This window comes from Micromys minutus (genome assembly GCF_963924665.1).
Source record: "Micromys minutus genome assembly, chromosome: 23".
NCBI lineage: Eukaryota > Metazoa > Chordata > Mammalia > Rodentia > Muridae > Micromys > Micromys minutus.
The window spans coordinates 29,176,290-29,194,369 of NC_137958.1; the positions used below are offsets into that span (position 1 = coordinate 29,176,290).

At 40.4% G+C, this 18,080-nt stretch overlaps 1 protein-coding gene across 2 annotated transcripts in view; it reads left to right on the forward strand.

Annotated features, from left to right (window-relative positions):
• The window catches only part of ANKIB1 (ankyrin repeat and IBR domain containing 1), a 101,484-nt gene extending 86,898 nt beyond the window's left edge, over nucleotides 1–14,586 (forward strand). The window contains exons 12-20 of one of the 2 annotated variants that reach the window (XM_080936457.1): nucleotides 2,096–2,230; nucleotides 3,381–3,467; nucleotides 3,626–3,692; nucleotides 5,201–5,346; nucleotides 6,194–6,372; nucleotides 7,571–7,622; nucleotides 12,223–12,337; nucleotides 13,091–13,224; nucleotides 13,509–14,586. In XM_080936457.1, the coding sequence (XP_080792583.1) occupies nucleotides 2,096–2,230; nucleotides 3,381–3,467; nucleotides 3,626–3,692; nucleotides 5,201–5,346; nucleotides 6,194–6,372; nucleotides 7,571–7,622; nucleotides 12,223–12,337; nucleotides 13,091–13,224; nucleotides 13,509–14,249 (1,656 nt within the window). In that variant the 3' untranslated portion in view covers nucleotides 14,250–14,586. The remainder of the gene's footprint in view (nucleotides 1–2,095; nucleotides 2,231–3,380; nucleotides 3,468–3,625; nucleotides 3,693–5,200; nucleotides 5,347–6,193; nucleotides 6,373–7,570; nucleotides 7,623–12,222; nucleotides 12,338–13,090; nucleotides 13,225–13,508) is intronic. The other variant, XM_080936458.1, reaches the window with a different exon arrangement.
• Nucleotides 14,587–18,080: the final 3,494 nt, after the last annotated feature.

The window sequence follows — 18,080 nt, forward strand, 5'->3', positions numbered from 1 at the left end:
AAAAGCTATTAATAAATCTATATATTGAATTTTTATTGTGGTTGCTAATGTCTTGTTGATTTATGGAAACTTTCCACTAATTTTGAAAAGTCAATAAAGCCACACGGCAGGATATTTGTTTCAAAGCAGTCATAAAGTTTGTTTTTGTCAACCAGGAGAAGAATTTGTGTAGAGCTTTGCAATGAGGCCAATTTATTGAATGAGTGCATATTAAATGATAAATGAATGCAAAGAGTTGACTCTTCATGACTACCTGGAGACCAATAGTACATGTATATATTCAATTATTTTCTAAAAATACTAACAGTGTCATCTTTTAAGTGTCTATACAACAGTGACCTTCCCCAATAGAATGTCAGAGAAAAACAGTAAAAATCTTTAAGTATTGGCTATGAAAATCAATAATTTTAAATGATTATTATAATAAAAATAAAAAATCAGTACAAGTAATATTCTTGGTTATAAAGGATAAGTTATAGATTAAAAATGAAGTTATTAAAATGCCATGGAAATTTTTATCTTTCAAGTAATTCAAGAAATCAAGGAATTTACAAATAAAAATACTACTTTATTAGAACCTGAATGCTACAGCTAAAACTATGCAGAAATAATGCCCATTTAAAATAATACAAAATAAACAGTAAATTGAGAATGTGGTTCAATTTTTTAAAAAATTAATTAACAAAGAGCAGTAAGAACAATTTTTCATTAATTTAATTATTTATTGAATTTATATTCCAATATTTGGCCTCTTCTCCTCCCAGTCCCTCTTCTCACACCTCCTTTCCCATGAGAGCATTTTTTAAGACAGAAAATAAAATGTAAAGGCAATGACTGAGCCATGCAGTAGTGGTGTGCCCTTTAATCCCAGCACCTAAGAGGCAGGCAGATGGATCTGAGTTCAAGCCAGCCTGGTCTACACAGCGAGTTCCTAGACAGCCAGGGATACACAAATGCCCCTGTTGGGACTGGGGAGGGCAACAACAATAAAGAAGAAATGACCAATGTAGCAAGAAATCTTAGGTCTTAAGGAAAAGCTAAGGTAAACCACTAAGCTAACACACTAAAGCAGGGATCTGAAGGGTTTCAGATAAACAGCACAAGGGGAACAGAGAATTAGAGAATCAGAATATTTAATATTGATAATAGGAACAATTGGGAACAAGAAATGAGAAGACAAAACCTAAAACTACAGTAATAATATGACTGTACCTGAAAGCTGATGTAGTGGTACACACCTGTAATCCTAGCATGTTACATGCTGAGGCAGAAGGGTGATGAATGCAAAGCTGCTCTGAGCTATGTAGCAAGACCCTGTCTCAGAAACCAAGCAGACCTATTCCACTTACAGATGGCATGACTACATACCTAGAAATATACCACTACTAGCAAAAAAAAAATTAAGCTTAGCAGCAAAATACAAAATTAATTTGCAGAAAAGAAGAATCCTCATGTCTCCTGGCAACATCTAAATGAAATAGATAGACCTTCTGAATCTAAAATAAGATTTAGAAATATGCAGGACTTTTGTAGAAAATCTTTTCAAATCCCCTTTAAGACAAAAAGATGGCAAACAAAAATGCCAGCAGATTGTGTTTCTGCATCCAGGAAAACACTGAAAAACAAAGGTATCGGGGGAGGTGGCCTTGTAAGACCATGAAACCTCAATACTTGAAGCTACACATGGTACTGACTTGTGAATACACAGAGTATGAACAGAATAGGAAGTCGGCCTAGGAAATCACTGCATACAGGGATTTAATGTGTGGTCATGACGATGTATAACCAGATAAATAACCAGTGGGGGAACAGCAAGTATTCAGAACATGGTATTGGGATAACTAGACAGCTCTAAAGTTGAGTTCATGTTAGAGAAGAGAGGCCCAAGATTTAAATGTTTCAGAATGAATAAGTGATCCAGTACCAGAAGAACTGATAAAAGTATCAGAAGAGCATAGACTTGGAACATCTTTTGGCACGGAACCCATAAACATAAAAGATGGATTTTCCTTTTATAATTGTATAATTGTCTTCTAATTATGGTCTATTTAGTGACTGAACAAATGGAAATGTCTGCATATGTTTTCTTTTAAAGTGCAAGTATGACTTTTGCTGGATTTGCCTAGAAGAGTGGAAAAAACATAGTTCTTCTACTGGAGGTTATTACAGATGTACGCGCTATGAAGTCATCCAGCACGTGGAGGAGCAATCCAAGGAGATGACTGTGGAGGTAACGCCTGCCTAAGTTGTGTATTTCAAGCTCCTGTGGGAAGGATTTGCAAGTCTTCATTGGATGAGGCAGTGTGTTCATTGAATGCATTGTGAATACACTTTAGAGTGCCCTTTAAGCAAAAAAAAGCTAAAAATTGGGAGCTTTTTTCTTTCTTTCTTTCTTTTTTTTTTGATGAAAATATGAAAAAAATCCAATTTCAGCCTGCCTTCATGAAGATGTAAAACCACTTTTTAACACAGTATAATATTATGGTGTACTTGTGTCTTTTTTTTTTTTTTAAGTCGGGCCCAAGGAGGGAATTTTTTATATTAACTTACTAATTTTATGTGTGCGGTTGTTTTGCCTGGATATATGTCTATACACCATGTATATGCCTGTCTGGTGCTCACAGAGATCGGAAGAGAGTGTTGGATCAGTTAGGACTGTAAGGTGTAATATAAGCTGCCATCTGGAAAAGTAGGCAGTGTTCTTAACCACAGAACCATCTCTTCAACTCCCTCACTTGCCCTACTTTGCTTGTCTACCGTAGCCTAGATAGCTTTTTCCTAATTTTCATGTTATGTCTGAGAGGTTGGCTGCATGTGTGCACATAGTGTCCACCCCTGGAGCTGTAGTTACAGTTGTGAGCTGTATGGGTGCTGAGAATCAAACACAGGTCCTCTGGAAGAGCAGCCAGTGCTCTTAACCACTGAGCCTCTCCGTTGTGCTGACTCTGAAGTCTGAGAAGAGTTCCCCTGACCCTTCCTTGGTGAGGGCGCTCGTCTTGGCCTACCAGCACACCCCACTTTCTGGTCTCTGAGTTAAAGGCTGGGAAATAGAACTAGAGATCTGTGGTGTCCCTTTCTGTTAAAATACATCACTTAACCTCCTCATGGGTCTTGACTTCAAATGCAAGTCACATTTTGGGTTAGAGCCTCAATGTGCATTTTGAAGGGATACAAATCTATAGCTATAAGCCATACAATCAAAGTTGAAGATGTAGAGTCAGGTGTTCATTGTTTTATCATAGAGAATACATTTTACATTCTAGCAACAAAATAAATACATCTGCATGCATTCCTACCTAGTACAACAAAAACAAAACCCCTCTCAAGCCAATTTTATGAGTAGTTTTAATAAAAGTCACTTATGTACTTTTGTTTCCCAGGCTGAGAAGAAACATAAACGGTTTCAGGAACTTGACAGGTTTATGCACTATTATACAAGATACAAAAACCACGAGCATAGTTATCAGGTATGTCCCAAGTCATTACAAATGAGCTAAAATACTCTGTTAAGAATAAAGAGGCTGGGTGCAGGTGGATCTCTATGAGTTCAAGGCAAAAAAAAAAGAAAAGAAAAAAAAAGAAAAGAAATAAAGGTTATTTAAATTATTTATTTCTGTTCCTTTAGTTAGAACAACGCCTTCTTAAAACAGCCAAAGAAAAGATGGAGCAATTGAGTAGAGCTCTCAAAGAAAGTAAGTTTTAATGTGTGTGTGTGTGTGTGTGTGTGTGTGTGTGTGTGTGTGTGTGTGTGTGTACACAAATCTGCTAAGTAAATTGAGCGGTAGAGGGCAGTAGTGTCAGATAAAAGGACAATAGACCCATGAGCTGCTTCTGGCATTGTCCAAAGTCCACTTAGGTCCTAAGTAAATGCTGGCACAAGATTAGTATCTATGAAGATTCTCCTAATGCAGCCTTTGCTATTGGCAGACAAAACCACACTGCAGTTTTCCTTCCTCGGTGCCACAGCTGGTCTCTAGTGCTGGCAGAGTGACTGGGTCCCTAAAGAGTTTCCACGAGGAGCAGGGCATGTCCAGAGCTGCTTCAGACATCAGATAAGAGTTTGGGAGAATTGAGCTCTAGATGCAAAGCCGTTGGAGGGCCTAATTTGTGAGTTCCAAATTTAAAGTTAGAAGTTAAATAATTCCTAAATACACACAGAGTGTTTGTTGGTCATCATTTGGACACAATATCCACATCAACTACACAGAACGTAAGTTCTGGTTTGCTTACTTTTGAAGAACTCATAATTTATATATTAAAAACACATTCCAAACATAAAAATGATCTGTTATGTTTATCTTAGTTCATAAAATAATTTGCTCTCATGCTCTTTTGTGAAAGTAATTTTTTAATAAGACAGTAAAAAAGTTAAATAACTTAGAGTGGAGGCAACACTACTGGCCAGATGTTTCTATTAATTATTGTTCTGTAGACTTTAGAGGTTATACGACTGCTGTACTAATACAAGCTCAGGAGATGGCCACAGTGAGGCGGGAAGAAAAGTCTCAGGTGTGTGCTTCCCCATGATTAGAACTGTGTCTAGCTTTTTTTTATTGCTTTTATTCATATTAGATTTTCCAAGCACCTAGTAAAGCTGAAAATTAAGAGATGTAACAACTGAAAAGTGAAACGATCTGCTTCTTACACGTCTCACATGTGTTGTAATGAAAAGCAAAGGGTGTTCCTATCACTTTGAATTTTATAGCCTAGAGACATAGTGCACATAGACACGTGAGGTGTTCCGTGTCAGTTTGTACATGCGTGCAGTATCTTCCTAATGGTATGAATTTCATTTTCAGCAATACTTCAATTTGGATTCTATACCTTAACTTTTTATTTATAGTTTTAAAATAATTGTTATGTTATAATAAAATATTATAGTTATGATAACTTGGTGTTATCTTATTAAGACAGTTTTCTTAAATTTCTTCTCTCCTCCTCCTCATTCTTCCTCTGTTCTTTTTTCTCCCTCATTGCTTTTAGCATTGGTTAACCAGTTGTTCCTCAACGTTTACAGTTTGTTTGTTTGTTTTACAGTTGCTTTTGCAGGGGAATAATTATAATTCGATTTCTTTTTAAGCAAGCAACTTAACAAAGACATTTATACAAATTCTTCTTTCATGTATGAGTGTATCTAGATTTTTAGTTTAGTCAAAGTATGTATTTGCAAAGACATACACTGTCCTAAATGTCTCCGTAGCTGAAGGAGGCTGTCCAGACACCACTTTCATCGAAGATGCAGTGCACGTTCTTCTGAAAACCCGGCGCATCCTCAAGTGTTCTTATCCATATGGATTTTTCCTAGAACCTAAAAGCACAAAGAAAGAAATTTTTGAACTAATGCAAGTAAGATGCCATTTCAAATTGTTTTGACTTTAAGTGTGAGTAGTAAAACAGTTTTTTTTTTTTAATTTTTAAATGGCTTTAAGTAAAGTTACCTTTAATGAGCTAAAATTTTCTTTGTCTTTAAATTTGACAGTATGAGTTTAAATGAGTTCTGAGCTGTTCAACATTTCTACAGCGTTAGTTTATTTCAAACTGGTCAATTGTGACCTATTTCTTATGTAAAAATGGAGGCTTTATCTTCAGAGATGAAACAAACTATATTACATATTGGAATAGAAAGTTCATTTTTTCCATTTTATTTCAAAAGTCCACTTCAGAAAGTTACATATTTAAAACAAATCCCCTAAGTCAGTCACTCCCCTTGCCAGCCTCACCCCCTAGTTGGAAGCCACTACAGTTTTTTCCTTGCTGGTTTTCATTTTATGCTTTTAAGCTTCCCTGTACTGATTTATAGTCTACATTTCTTTCAAGGTCACAGTAGTCTGTCTTGCTTTGTCTTAGAATCCTTCAGCTTCTGTACATGGGCTGCATCCCAGCAGCTGTGCACTAGCTTGGGCAGTGCCCCAGGGTACAATAACAAATTCCTTCTGATTAGTGACATACTCCACTTTGGGTAATGTGTACCCACTGCCTTCTGTGCCTATCAAGTGAATGTTGTCTTCTTGCATTTATGATGATTTAAACTGTCACCTTTTCATAACCTGAAAAACATAAAATAATAAGCATGCTAAATAGAAAATTATTTCAAAATTAAAAGAACTTGACTTGCCTGAAAAACCAGATATGCTTTGTATGTGTTTACTAACCCATTCAGCTTTAACTCTTGCTTCTCCTTCTTCCTGTATAGACAGACCTAGAAATGGTCACTGAAGACCTTGCCCAAAAAGTCAATAGGCCTTATCTCCGTACACCCCGACACAAGATCATCAGGGCCGCATGCCTTGTGCAGCAGAAAAGGCAAGAATTCCTGGCATCTGTCGCTCGGGGTGTTGCTCCTGCAGACTCACCGGATGCTCCCAGGCGCAGGTAAAATTTGTGCACTGCAGAAACGTCACTGGCTCGAGCCTCCAGTGGCAGGACTTGTTTACTTCGCTAGTATTCATAGTCTAAGAAGTTCCTTATACCCACAGTATGAAAACGGATGAAGATGTGGTAAGTCTCTCCTGATGATTTTCTGCCCAATACAAATTCTTTTCACAATAATTATTTGTCTGCCATTGTGTAACTCTCCAGACTAAATTAGAATAGGTTACTTTTCACATGCCAGAATTCATGCGCCACAGAGTTCTGACATGTTATTTCAAATTTAATTATGTACTGACTTGGCAGTGATCTCATAAACACCTTAGGACATAGAATTTGGCAACTTTATCAACTTGCTGTGTTCATATTTGTATTTTGATTTTGTGACGTTAGAAGGAAATGAGAAGTCTATTTGTAAGGCTACTTAAGTGATCCAAATTCGTCCATAAAAAGTTGACTTGCTTATTTTTCTCACATAATTTTACTACTAACAAATTGAAGCATTTTTATAACACTAAAAGTCATTGTTTTTACATAAATATATCTGGGTAAGTATCTTTTATTCTTATGAAATTAAAATGAAAGCAGTCAGAACACTTTTATATATCATAGTTATTTTTATTTTTCCATCATTTTTTACAAGTGCAAAGGAACTTAGAATTTGAAAGAATACTGGAAGTAATTATATTTTAATAGTTGGATCTTTGGCTCTGTGAAGTTAACATGGGTATCTTGTGTATTATGGCTAATATACACATAAGTGAGTATGTGTGTATGTCCTCTTGGGTCTGGGTTACCTCACTCAGGATGATATTCTCAAGTCCCATCTCCTTGCCTGCAAAACTCATGATGTCTTTGTTTTTAGTAGCTGTGTAGGTGCCCACATTTTCTTCATCCATTTGTCAGTTGGGGGACACTAGGTTGTTTCAAGTTTCTGGCTATTGCAAATAAAACTGTTATGAACATTGTTGAGCAAGAATCTTTGTGGGGTGGTAGAACATCTGTTGGGTGTGTGCCCAGGAGTTGTAGTTAGGGCAGCGAGCAAGATGTAAAGTGAATAGGTAAAATTTAAAAATACAGTTGGACACGGGTTGGTTTGGCAGGTTACAAGCAGATAAGCATTAAAGGTAATATCCAGAAGTCTGGTTGTATACTTGCAGTACTGATAATGAATCAAACAGTATGTCTAATTTCTTTATAGCTTTGCCGGTGGAACATGGGATTGGGAATATTTAGGATTTGCATCACCTGAGGTAATTGTTTTTCTGGGGCTTTGGGTTATTTTCATGTTTTTTTTTCTTCATGCAATCCTGCTTGCATTTGCACCCTAGCCTGTCCTAAATCCTCTGAGGTCAGTGATGCTCTCTCTTCCCATTGTAGCAACAGTGCCTCTGCAGATCCTGAATGCAGCTCTCTCTTGGAGTCTACTAGTGCATTCCCCCGTCACAGCTATCAATTACTATTACTAATTTAGTCAGATTTCCAGCATGAATTTTTGTAACATGTCTTCTAGTTTGTTAATAGAGATTTAAATTCTATTTATAAGAAATGTGTAATTGTAATGTTCTTTTAGTCTAAGCACATTAAAAATCTAAATGAAGAGTTTCTTGAGGTTACTGCATTAACCTGAAGTGACTCTTGTCATTGTTTCCCAAGCGGGAAAGTCTTACATGAGTGATGTCTGTGTAGAGATGTTTTCTTACTTTCTGCTGCCCTTGAGACTAACCAGACTGTGCCCTGCTTTTAATGATAAACCTTTCTCTTTGGGGGATGGGGTGGGCAGCCGAAGGGTTGAGGATCCAGACAGGGTTTCTCTGTGGAGCCCTCGCTGTCCTGGAACTCCCTCTGAAGATCAAGCTGACGACTAACACAGAGGTCTGCCTGCCTGCCTCTGCCTCACGAGTGCATGTGCCATCACCCCTGGCCCGATAAATGTTTTTAAACACTGTAGAGCAGCTGACACTCTGAGTAAAGACCCAGTAAAATTCTCAGTCTCACAGCTGGTTTCTCATATTTAAATTGCCACAGCCACTGTTGCATCTGATTTTAAGATAGTTTTAACAATTATTTTAGTTAGTTTCCTTTGTGCTTTACAAAATGTTATTTGATAACCCTTTAACTCTTATAAGGGAAGAACAACCTTGCTGATCTTTGTTAACCATCTGTTTCTTGAAACTGAAAAACCATGAAAGTACTTACTATCCAAAAATTCCTGTGACTTACTGAAATCAGATGCTGTCTCATCTCAGCTGCTAAGGATACTTACAATCACCTGGAGGCTTTTTAAATTTAGATATATACAAAAAATAATGACAGGAGTTTGTGCTCTAAGAATATAAGGCAATTTAAACACACTTAAGCTGTAAAAATAATTAATATATAATAAATAACAGTGTATTAATTATAAATTAATTCTTTATAAAAAGAAATTGTTCTTTACTGATTCTGGGCTTACTATTTTGGTATCATATCATGGCAATTTGGGTGATGTGGAAATTTTCCACGTTAAAAAATAAGCTTTATTCATTAAATCATTAACACAGTTTAGCAAAGAGTAAAACCCATCTCCGTTCAGTTGTTTATGTATCATCTTGCAGCTTTTGACTTAGAGTCCTGACATCTTTGGGCTTATTATCTTGTATAACTGTGTCTCTTTTAATATTTATCTTTAATCTCTTCTTACAGTTCAGTCATTATCCCTTTCCTGGTCAGTCCTCCAACAGTTCCTCATCCCATTCTTCTCCCCTGCCCCCCATCCCCAGTAGGATGTTCCTATACACGTACACACTTACCCTCATGATTTCCCCACCCCACCAGGTCTCCCCACTCTCTGGGGCCCAAGTCCCTTGAAAGTTAGGCTCTTCTTCTCCCACTGTGGCCACACCAGGCAGTCCTCTGCTATGTATGTGTCCGGAGCCTAGGACTAGCTAGGATATTCTGCCTGGTTGGTGGCTCATTGTTTGAGAGATCTCAGGGGTCTGGGTTAGTTGAGACTGCTGGTCTTCCTATGGGGTTGCCCTCCTCCTTCCAGCCTTTCGCTTATTCAACCACAGGTGTCTCTGACTTCGGTCCAATGGTTGGGTGTGAATATCTGCATCTGTCTCGGTCAGCTACTTGTTAGCCCTACCAGGGGTCAGCCATTCTAGGTTCCTGTCTGTAAGCACATCATAGCATCAGTAATAGTGTCAGACCTTTTGAAAGACCAGGGTAAAGCCTGACCCCCTAACAGGTAAAGTAGAAGACCCCAGCAGGCAGAGTAGAGCCAAAAATGCAGGCTATCCAGTTCTGCAATACTATCCTTCAATTCTAGGAACTGGCTGAACATAAAGAATTTATGGCCTTAAGGTCAGGGTGACTCTGTTTCAGAAACTGACTGACCATAAAAACATAAAAGTTAAATAACACATCATAAACAATCTTGAGAAACCAGGTGTTTCCCTTAGGATTCTTCACTGGTATTTTTGGTATTCTCCAATAACGTACCCCCCCCCCCCGTTGTGGTTTGTCTTCCTTAAAATTCCCTACTCTCAGCCACTCGGGGTCAAACTCCTCTACCCCTACATGGGATATGAGTTTTGACCCCAGCGCTGGATTTCAATAAACCTCGTGTGATTGCAGCAAGGACGGTCTCTCATAAGTTCTTGGGGGGATCGTGTTATCCCGAGACTAGACTGAGGGTCTCCCCTCTGCGGGGGTCTTTCACTTGGAGCATCCCTTGAGCTGGATCCCCAGTTGAGCTGGTCACCAGACTGCCTTTTCCTCAGTCTCTTTTGCATTTTTGTCCCTGCAGTTCTTTAAACAGGAATAATTCTGGGTCAGAGTTTTTGACTGTGGGATGGCCACCCCATCCCTCCACTTGATGCCCTGTCTCTCTACTGGTGGTGGGTTCTACAAGTCCCCTCCCCACTGTTGGGAATCTCATCTACAGTCCCTCCCTTTGGGTCCTGAGATTCTCTGACCTCACAGGTCTCTGGTACTTTCTAGAGGGACCCCAATTTTCACCCCCACAGCCCCCCACGTTGCATATTTCCATTCTTTCTGCTGGCCCTCAGGGCTTCCCTCCTGTCCCCCTTAATACCTGATCATGTTTCCCCTTTTCCCCTCCCGTCTCCCGCCCAGATCCCCTTCCTCCCCCGTTGCAGTAAATATTTAAAAAAATAACAAACGTTTATTTCTCTGTCTGCCCTGAGGTCTCACTTTTCAGGCCCAATTTTAGTTTGGAGCCACACACTGCTCTGGCACTCAGTCTGAGCTGCCACCACAGCCGAATTCGTCCACGCAACTCCCTTCCCTTGGTGGTATGCTACCGCCTACTCTCTGCCTCTGTCCCAGGGTGTTGCTCTACCCCAAAATCCCACAAACACAGCTCTACAACCTGATAGCTTTTCATACAGGTTTATATATTCAACACTCAATCCACAAACCCTCTACACAACAAGATTGCATCAAATAGACAAAAGATACAAACTGCCCTTCCATATGAGATATTAGACCTGTAAAATCAGTAATGTTCATAGCTTTTTAACACCAATAAATCCCACCTGGGTCCAGCTGGTCCTTGGGAAGCTCCATGTTGCCATGACCGTTCTCTCCACCTACCTCACCCCACCCAGTCACTGGCTTTCCTTTATTTTACTAATTAAAATGGGAAGGTTCAGTTGGCATCTCTGACTAGCCAGCCCTTCTTGGGGAAGTGGAATTAACATTAAAATACAAACAGCTTCAGGACAATCTACACTCTCCCACCACCACCCCAGAATAGCTTTGCACTCACTGCATTGGGTCTTCTGGAAGTTAAGCATGTGCTCCTTAAGAATGAGCTTTTCGTTGAGGTAAATTCCCATTCTGTCTTTGTCTAAGAACAGTCTCAAGCATCCGTCTCCAGAGAAAGAGGGAATGATGCCCCAGCTCAGGGAATGTTAAAGAGCCTATGTGATGCAGCAGGACACCTCACTCACTGCCTTGTAGCTCAACACCGATGGCTGAAGTGGAAAGAAATATGCTGGAGATGGAGCTCAGTGGTAGAGTGCTTGCTTAGGCTTAGGGTCGGGGTTAGGCCCGGGGTCCAATTTCCAGCTACACGGATAGGTTAAGTCAGGAGATGGGTGGATGGATGGATGGATGGATGGATGGATGGATGGATGGATGGATGGATGGATGGATGGATGGCAGACAAAATTAGATTGATAAAGATAGATAGATTGATTTGGCAAGATCAACAAAGTATGAAAGTTTTATAATATATAAAGTGATTTCTCTTACTTTTGGTACTTTCACAAGTAACTGGGATATTCATTAGCCCAAAGATCTTCCTGTTTAGCCCTATGAGATTCAACAGTGATTCTCCAAAGTCTGTTGCCATACGTCCTGGCCTCTCTTTGACTCTCACTTCCCAGTACCAAAATCTGTAGCAGATACTCTCACATTATAGCCTTTGGTAGTCAACTGGGTTTTCTGCTATTGTTTCTGCTTCTGTTCCCTGTTCCTGTTCTTCCCACCCATCCTTCTTTAAAAACTAGAGCCCCAGAGAGTCCAGCACCTTTAGGAAGATGGCGGTGGTATCAGTTGTAATTTCGCATAAAGACCATGGAAGTAACAGTTATATCTAGCTCTGGAGCTTACAGTTACCCCTAGTAGGAAGTAGTGCCTGTGGCTGCTAGACATTTTGCATTTTGCTTCTTTTTTACTTCCTTTGCTTAGATAAACTTGAAGTTTCCTTTTCTAAAGCAAGTGATTTTAAAGTGTGCTTATAAAATCACACTTTTTTCCTCCTAAAGAAAGTGTGTTTTAGTTTTAGTTGCATTTTTACAATTTGCATGCTCTCCTGTATTTTATAACCTTTGGTTTATGCAGGAATATGCTGAATTTCAGTATCGAAGGAGGCACAGACAGCAGCGCCGTCGAGGAGATGTGCATAGCCTGCTCAGTAATCCTGCAGACCCTGATGAGCCAAGTGAAAGCTCTTTCGGTGAGCTCCTGGGACAGTGGGTGTCATTTTGTTTCTTAATCCCTGAGTTAGTTTTTAAAACTAGCAGTCATCTGTGTTTGTGAGTTTGCAGACAATGCCTCTATTGTCTAAGGATAAAGAAAGCCATGGAGTTAATGACTGAAGTAGGAATGTCCTAGGATTCTGCACCATCTCTGCTGAGTAACGTAAACCAAGGCCCCGACTGTCTCTATCTTCAGTCACTTTATCTCAAAGTCAGTATCAGATCAGGTAAAGCACAGAAAGCACTGCGAGTGCTCAGAGGGTGGAAGCTCTTAATACCATTCTGACATGCTCGAAACATTTTCTCTGCATTTAAAGACAAGGTAAGAGGCATCCTACCAGATTAGAATGCAGTGGATAAAAGATTCTTGTGCCCCTAGGGATTGGGGCCTTAGCTTTTCCAGAGCCAATCTTAAAAACCGAACTTTTAAGTGTTAAATTTATCATTAAACACACGTAGACTGTAGTGTCAGGCCTGCAGATTGGCTATTATAGTTCCAGAACTCTTTAATTTTATAAAATCTGAAGACACAAACACTGAAATTTGTTGTGACTTAGGCAGAAGGCATGGATTAATGGAAGCTTCAGAGATTGCTGTTTTGGGATGATCATGCTAGATATCTGTGATTGCTTACCATCACACAGTCCTGCTGAAAAATGCAGGGAATGAGGCGGGCGTGGATTGCAGCGTGTGGGAACAACTGAGCTGTGATGCCAACTGTTTCCAAACAGACATGCCAGAGGGAGGCAGCAGCCACAGGCCTGGCGCGTCCGTGGTGAGCTCCGCGTCCATGAGTGTGCTGCACAGCTCTTCCCTGCGTGACTACAGCCCTGCCAGCCGCTCTGCGAACCAGGACTCTCTTCAGGTATCTCACCAGCAGCTGGGCACCGTGCCTCTGCGTCTGCCCAGTGTTTCTTTCACCAGTTCCCTTTTTCGTCTTTCTATGGTAGAAGGTTTGTTTCAGTGGTAGGGTACTAAGGGTTCAGATTTATAAGACAAGGAGAAGATTGTAAGTCTTAAAGATGTAAAATAACTTGTAGAATTAGAAGTAGTATTATTATCTGAGAAGAGAAGATGGGTAAATGTGGCTTGATTAAGAAGTTTTTCCTTTAGTCACATCTTAAAGTGGTTTGATTTTTGTCACCTCAGGCTCTGAGCTCCTTGGATGAAGATGATCCTAACATTCTCCTTGCCATACAGTTGTCACTGCAAGAGTCTGGGCTGGCCGTCGATGAAGAAACCAGAGACTTCCTTAGTAACGAAGCATCCCTTGGAGCTATAGGCACATCTTTACCTTCCCGACTGGACTCTGTGCCCCGGAGCACAGACAGTCCTCGGGCTGCGCTGAGCAGCTCTGAGCTGCTGGAGCTTGGTGACAGCCTCATGAGACTAGGAGCAGACAGTGACCCATTTTCAATGGACACTTTGAGTTCACACCCTCTCAGTGAGACAAGAAGTGATTTCTGTCCCTCGTCCAGTGACCTTGACTCAGCTGGTCAGGACCCCAGTGCCAATGACAATCTTCTTGGCAATATTATGGCTTGGTTTCATGACATGAACCCTCAGAGTATAGCCCTGATTCCTCCAGCAACAACCACAGAGATTAGTGCTGAGCCTCAACTTCCCTGTATAAGAGATGGGTCTGAAGGTATGAGGGACGTGGAACTGGTGCCACCAGAAGACTCAGTGTCCAAAGATGCTGGTGTTCATGAAGGTGAAAGAACCCAGATGGAAGAAAATCCTCTGGAAGAGAATATTCTGGCCAGGGAAGAGTTGTCTCAAGCCGGTGACAGTAGGAATGAGGCCTTGAGCAGAGGGGACAGGCCAGATGCTGCCAGTCAAACCCCTCAGACCTCAAGTGACTGGCTGGAGCAAGTACATTCAGTATGAACTGCACACATTTGCTCTCCGGGTGAATCACAGTACATGGGTCTGGGAGGGGTCTTTAGAGAGACTTTAATGCACTTAATTTGAACTCGGTTCTGAACCACTGATGTTAGGATTGAATGCAAAGGAGTTCCCTCAGATGATAGCTGCAGTGTCTAGTTCAACCTTACAGGGAATTTCTTTTGTGTCTGTCCCCCCTTTTAGTGACAAGAAAAGAGCAGGAGAAACCACAATGGAATACATGGGTTGATATCCACATTCTGAGAGAACACAGCGCTCTGTCTAGCCTGGGGTCGGCAGTACTTAGGTTGACCATTTAAATCAAAAGCTTATTCCCTAATCCTTAGATGGCTTCCTCTTTTTTTATAGAAATGAAGAGTTATCTCCATTGTAGAAGTTGGGCCAGACAGTTCTGATCACATGTCCTCTGTGTCTGTCCCCTCAGGGGGGCCTTCTTCCCTTCTGTTGTCCCTGCAGAGTGAGCTGAGGTGTCTGTGCTGCTTCTAGTGCTGTGTCCACCACAGTACCAGTGGTTTCTTTCTCACATGAATCAAAGATTCCTTCTCATGTCTCTTCACAGTCCAATTGTGCCAAACTCTGACTCGGGCACTGACTGACAGGGCGGGTAAGTGTGCTGCACCCTGGTGATCTCTAGGGTGGTGTCAGCGTGCTCAGGAGTAAAAGGTGCCACTCATAACAGTGACTGTCCAGAAGTTAATGGGCTTGTGTTGCCATGGAGACTGCATTTAAATAAATGTAGCCTGTAGCTTAAGTAAACTAAAGCTAATGCTGCTGTTAAAACAGTTTATTTTAATATTAAAATACAGTTGATTAGCAACAGCGGTGCTGTATTTAAGAGACACTTTATTGGAAGTGCAATCATAGTTCTTTGCTTTCACAGTTTTACAGTGCATTCTAATTACTAACGGGTGCAATTACTTTTAATGGTGTTTTATAACATAGAAAAACTGGAGTTTTCATGAGTTACAGTAAATCCCACAGTCATTAAAAAATTCAATACACCATCCTACGCAACATGTTACCGTGCCTTTGCCTAACCTAAATGGATAGTTGCCAGTTAAGTAAGTCAGTAATTCAAATCTCAATGTCTTTTCTGAAGTAACTATGCTATGGATTGCGAAGACCTCCATGAAACCACCCATGGCCTTGCCTTTACAGTAACTATGACAACTAAGTGTTCGGTTCTTTTGCCTAGATAGCAAATGCTCCTGTGTTTGTTCTCTTGCGCAATACTCATTTGCTATTTGATCACTGTTGAGTATAGAAAACTCAACCTCCTAGTTCTCAGTGTCCTACTGTGAAGAAATACTGGTCTTAGTTGTACTTAAGATACAGTGGTCCAGTGTGTAATTAAACTAGAGTAACTGTTGGAATGGCTCTTGTACTTAAATTACATAAGCAACAGAGATACAAGGAGCGCTCCTGGAGTGCTTTGCCACATTTTACCAGAAACCAAAACCTCTATACCAAGTGTGTACAGGGAAGTCCTAGACCAAGTGAAAGACTGTCTTTAGGATTGATATCCACAATTATCATTTTCATTACCTCTTTTCAAACTTTGCTTTTGAAATATTCATGTACTTTGCTTTCATGCGGCCAAGAAGACACTGTACTTGAGTATTTAATTGGTAATTGTTCATGGATATCAAGAGTTCCAATGTTTTTTTTTCTCCAGTTATCACAACATTGATATGAATCCCTATTGAAGTTAGTGGGGGGAAATGCTAACTTTGTCTACAGTGTATTACTGTATATTAAACGAAATAGTCCATTAAAGGATTTTTATTTGGATCAAAAATATGAACATCATAAAATTTCTAGACCAGGCTGTAACTTTTCCAGTAGAAAGCACTTGCATCCCTAGAGGCATCTTGCACAGCCATGGTGAGGAGAGGGGGTCTACCCAGTGGGTAGGAGTGGGGTTCCTGTGGGGGGTGTGGAGAGGAGGGGTGCCTGTGGAGATTCATGTGTGCTGGGCTCCTGTTCTCTTACCTTGTGCAGTGCCTGTTATGATGGGCTGGGTTCCCGAGTGTGAAAAATTATGCTTATCCAGTTTGTATTTCCTTGGTACATATTTTAAAAACAACACAGTCATTGACTTTCCAATTCAGTAATAAAGTTTGGCAAAGCCTATTTTGTAAACCAGTTAATTTTATAATGTACAAAGTTACTCTAACCTTGACTTGTTATTTGCACTTTCATAGTCTATACTTGATACATTCCCACTTTATATACAGTAGGGTTCTACAGACCTGTAGATGTTTGGCCAAATGAATGCTGTTAATAATATGTAAAATTCTTTGATTAAACATTTATTACTTAAACTATTTCCATTTTGTCTCATTAAATTATAAACTTCATTTAAACCTAGGAAGCAAATCTTGCTTTATATTAAATACCTTCCAATATGACAGTATTAATTTGGTTCTATTATGTAATTGAATAGTGCCTAATAATATTTTTTACAGTAGCCCATTTGCTGAAAATTGTATACCCCAGAGGTAAATTTGATTTCACTATGACAATGTATTAAAATTATGAAATTCGATAAATCTGATTTCATTTGATGATAGTGTACTAAAATTGTGAATTTAGTGCTCATTTTCATTTCTATAGCTTTATGAGGAAAATGTTATGATTTCCTTGGAATCTAGCAGAGAAAAAATAATCTAGAACTTGAGGATCTGTTTTGTGAAATTGGGAGGAAGACATGTATGCCATATGAATAAAATGTGCTTCTCACCACCTCATTCTCTGCCTTCTGGTGAGCACAGCCCCCTGCAGCCCACTTTCAGGGCACACACATCCAGGCTGCCACTGAGCCCTTAGCATCCTGCCTCTTATCTATGCCTGTCTTCATGCGGATCCAAACCAACCTCCAGCGTCTGCCTGCTGAGTCCTCCTTCAGTGTGTGGTGCAGCCACTAGTCTCTTCGTTCTCATTTCAGTCCTGGGTATCCTTCGGCCTGGTCCTTCAGGAATTAAAGCCTGATACTCACTGACGTTCAGTTGTTTTATAACGATTAGTCTGTCTCCAAAGAGTGAGCCATGGTAGGAACTTAACCAGCGGGGTAAGGGAAGAGGGGCTGACCGAGGGAAAGGCTGTTCCTGTGCTCGGCTCTCAGTCTCCTTCCATCTCAGCCAGGGCTGTAACTGTTGGATCCTCTCTTTAGCCTGTTGCTGTGTAACCTCAGAGCCAGTAGATGAGGTTTCTAGAGAGACAGCAGTACCTTCCCCTGACATCTTGTTACAGTTATTCTAGGAGCAGGCCAGTTCCCCCATTGTTTTCTCTTTTCCTCAGTCTTGGAGATTGAGCCCTGCAACAGTTAGTAAAGAAACTCAAAAACGTCTGTCGTGGTATTCACTCAGTTCTGCTTATAACTGACAAAGGTGGCTGACAGCCAAGCCTTTGAAGGAATTATTCTTCAGCCTTTGAAACTAATTTGGCAGAGTTCTTAGTCAGGCTTTCTGCATCTCCTTAGTCTCTTGTCTCACTGGGTGCCTCAGGCACAAGGGCTATCCTGCATGAGACATCAGCTCATAAACAGGTTAAGAGACAAATACACAAGAGTGAACAGAAGGACACAAGATAACAGCGCTGCAAGAAACTCATTTTGGACTCCTTGCATGCCTACACATCTGTGTGTTTGAGAACTGTGAAACACAGCTCCCTTATCCATTCAGTCCTGGAGGCCACACTACACTGGATTGCCCACATGACCTACCTACCAGGGACCGTCAGCTACCCCTTCCCCATTATATAGAACATGCAGGAAACCTGTGGTCCTGCCTGTTAATGAATACCGCCCCTGTA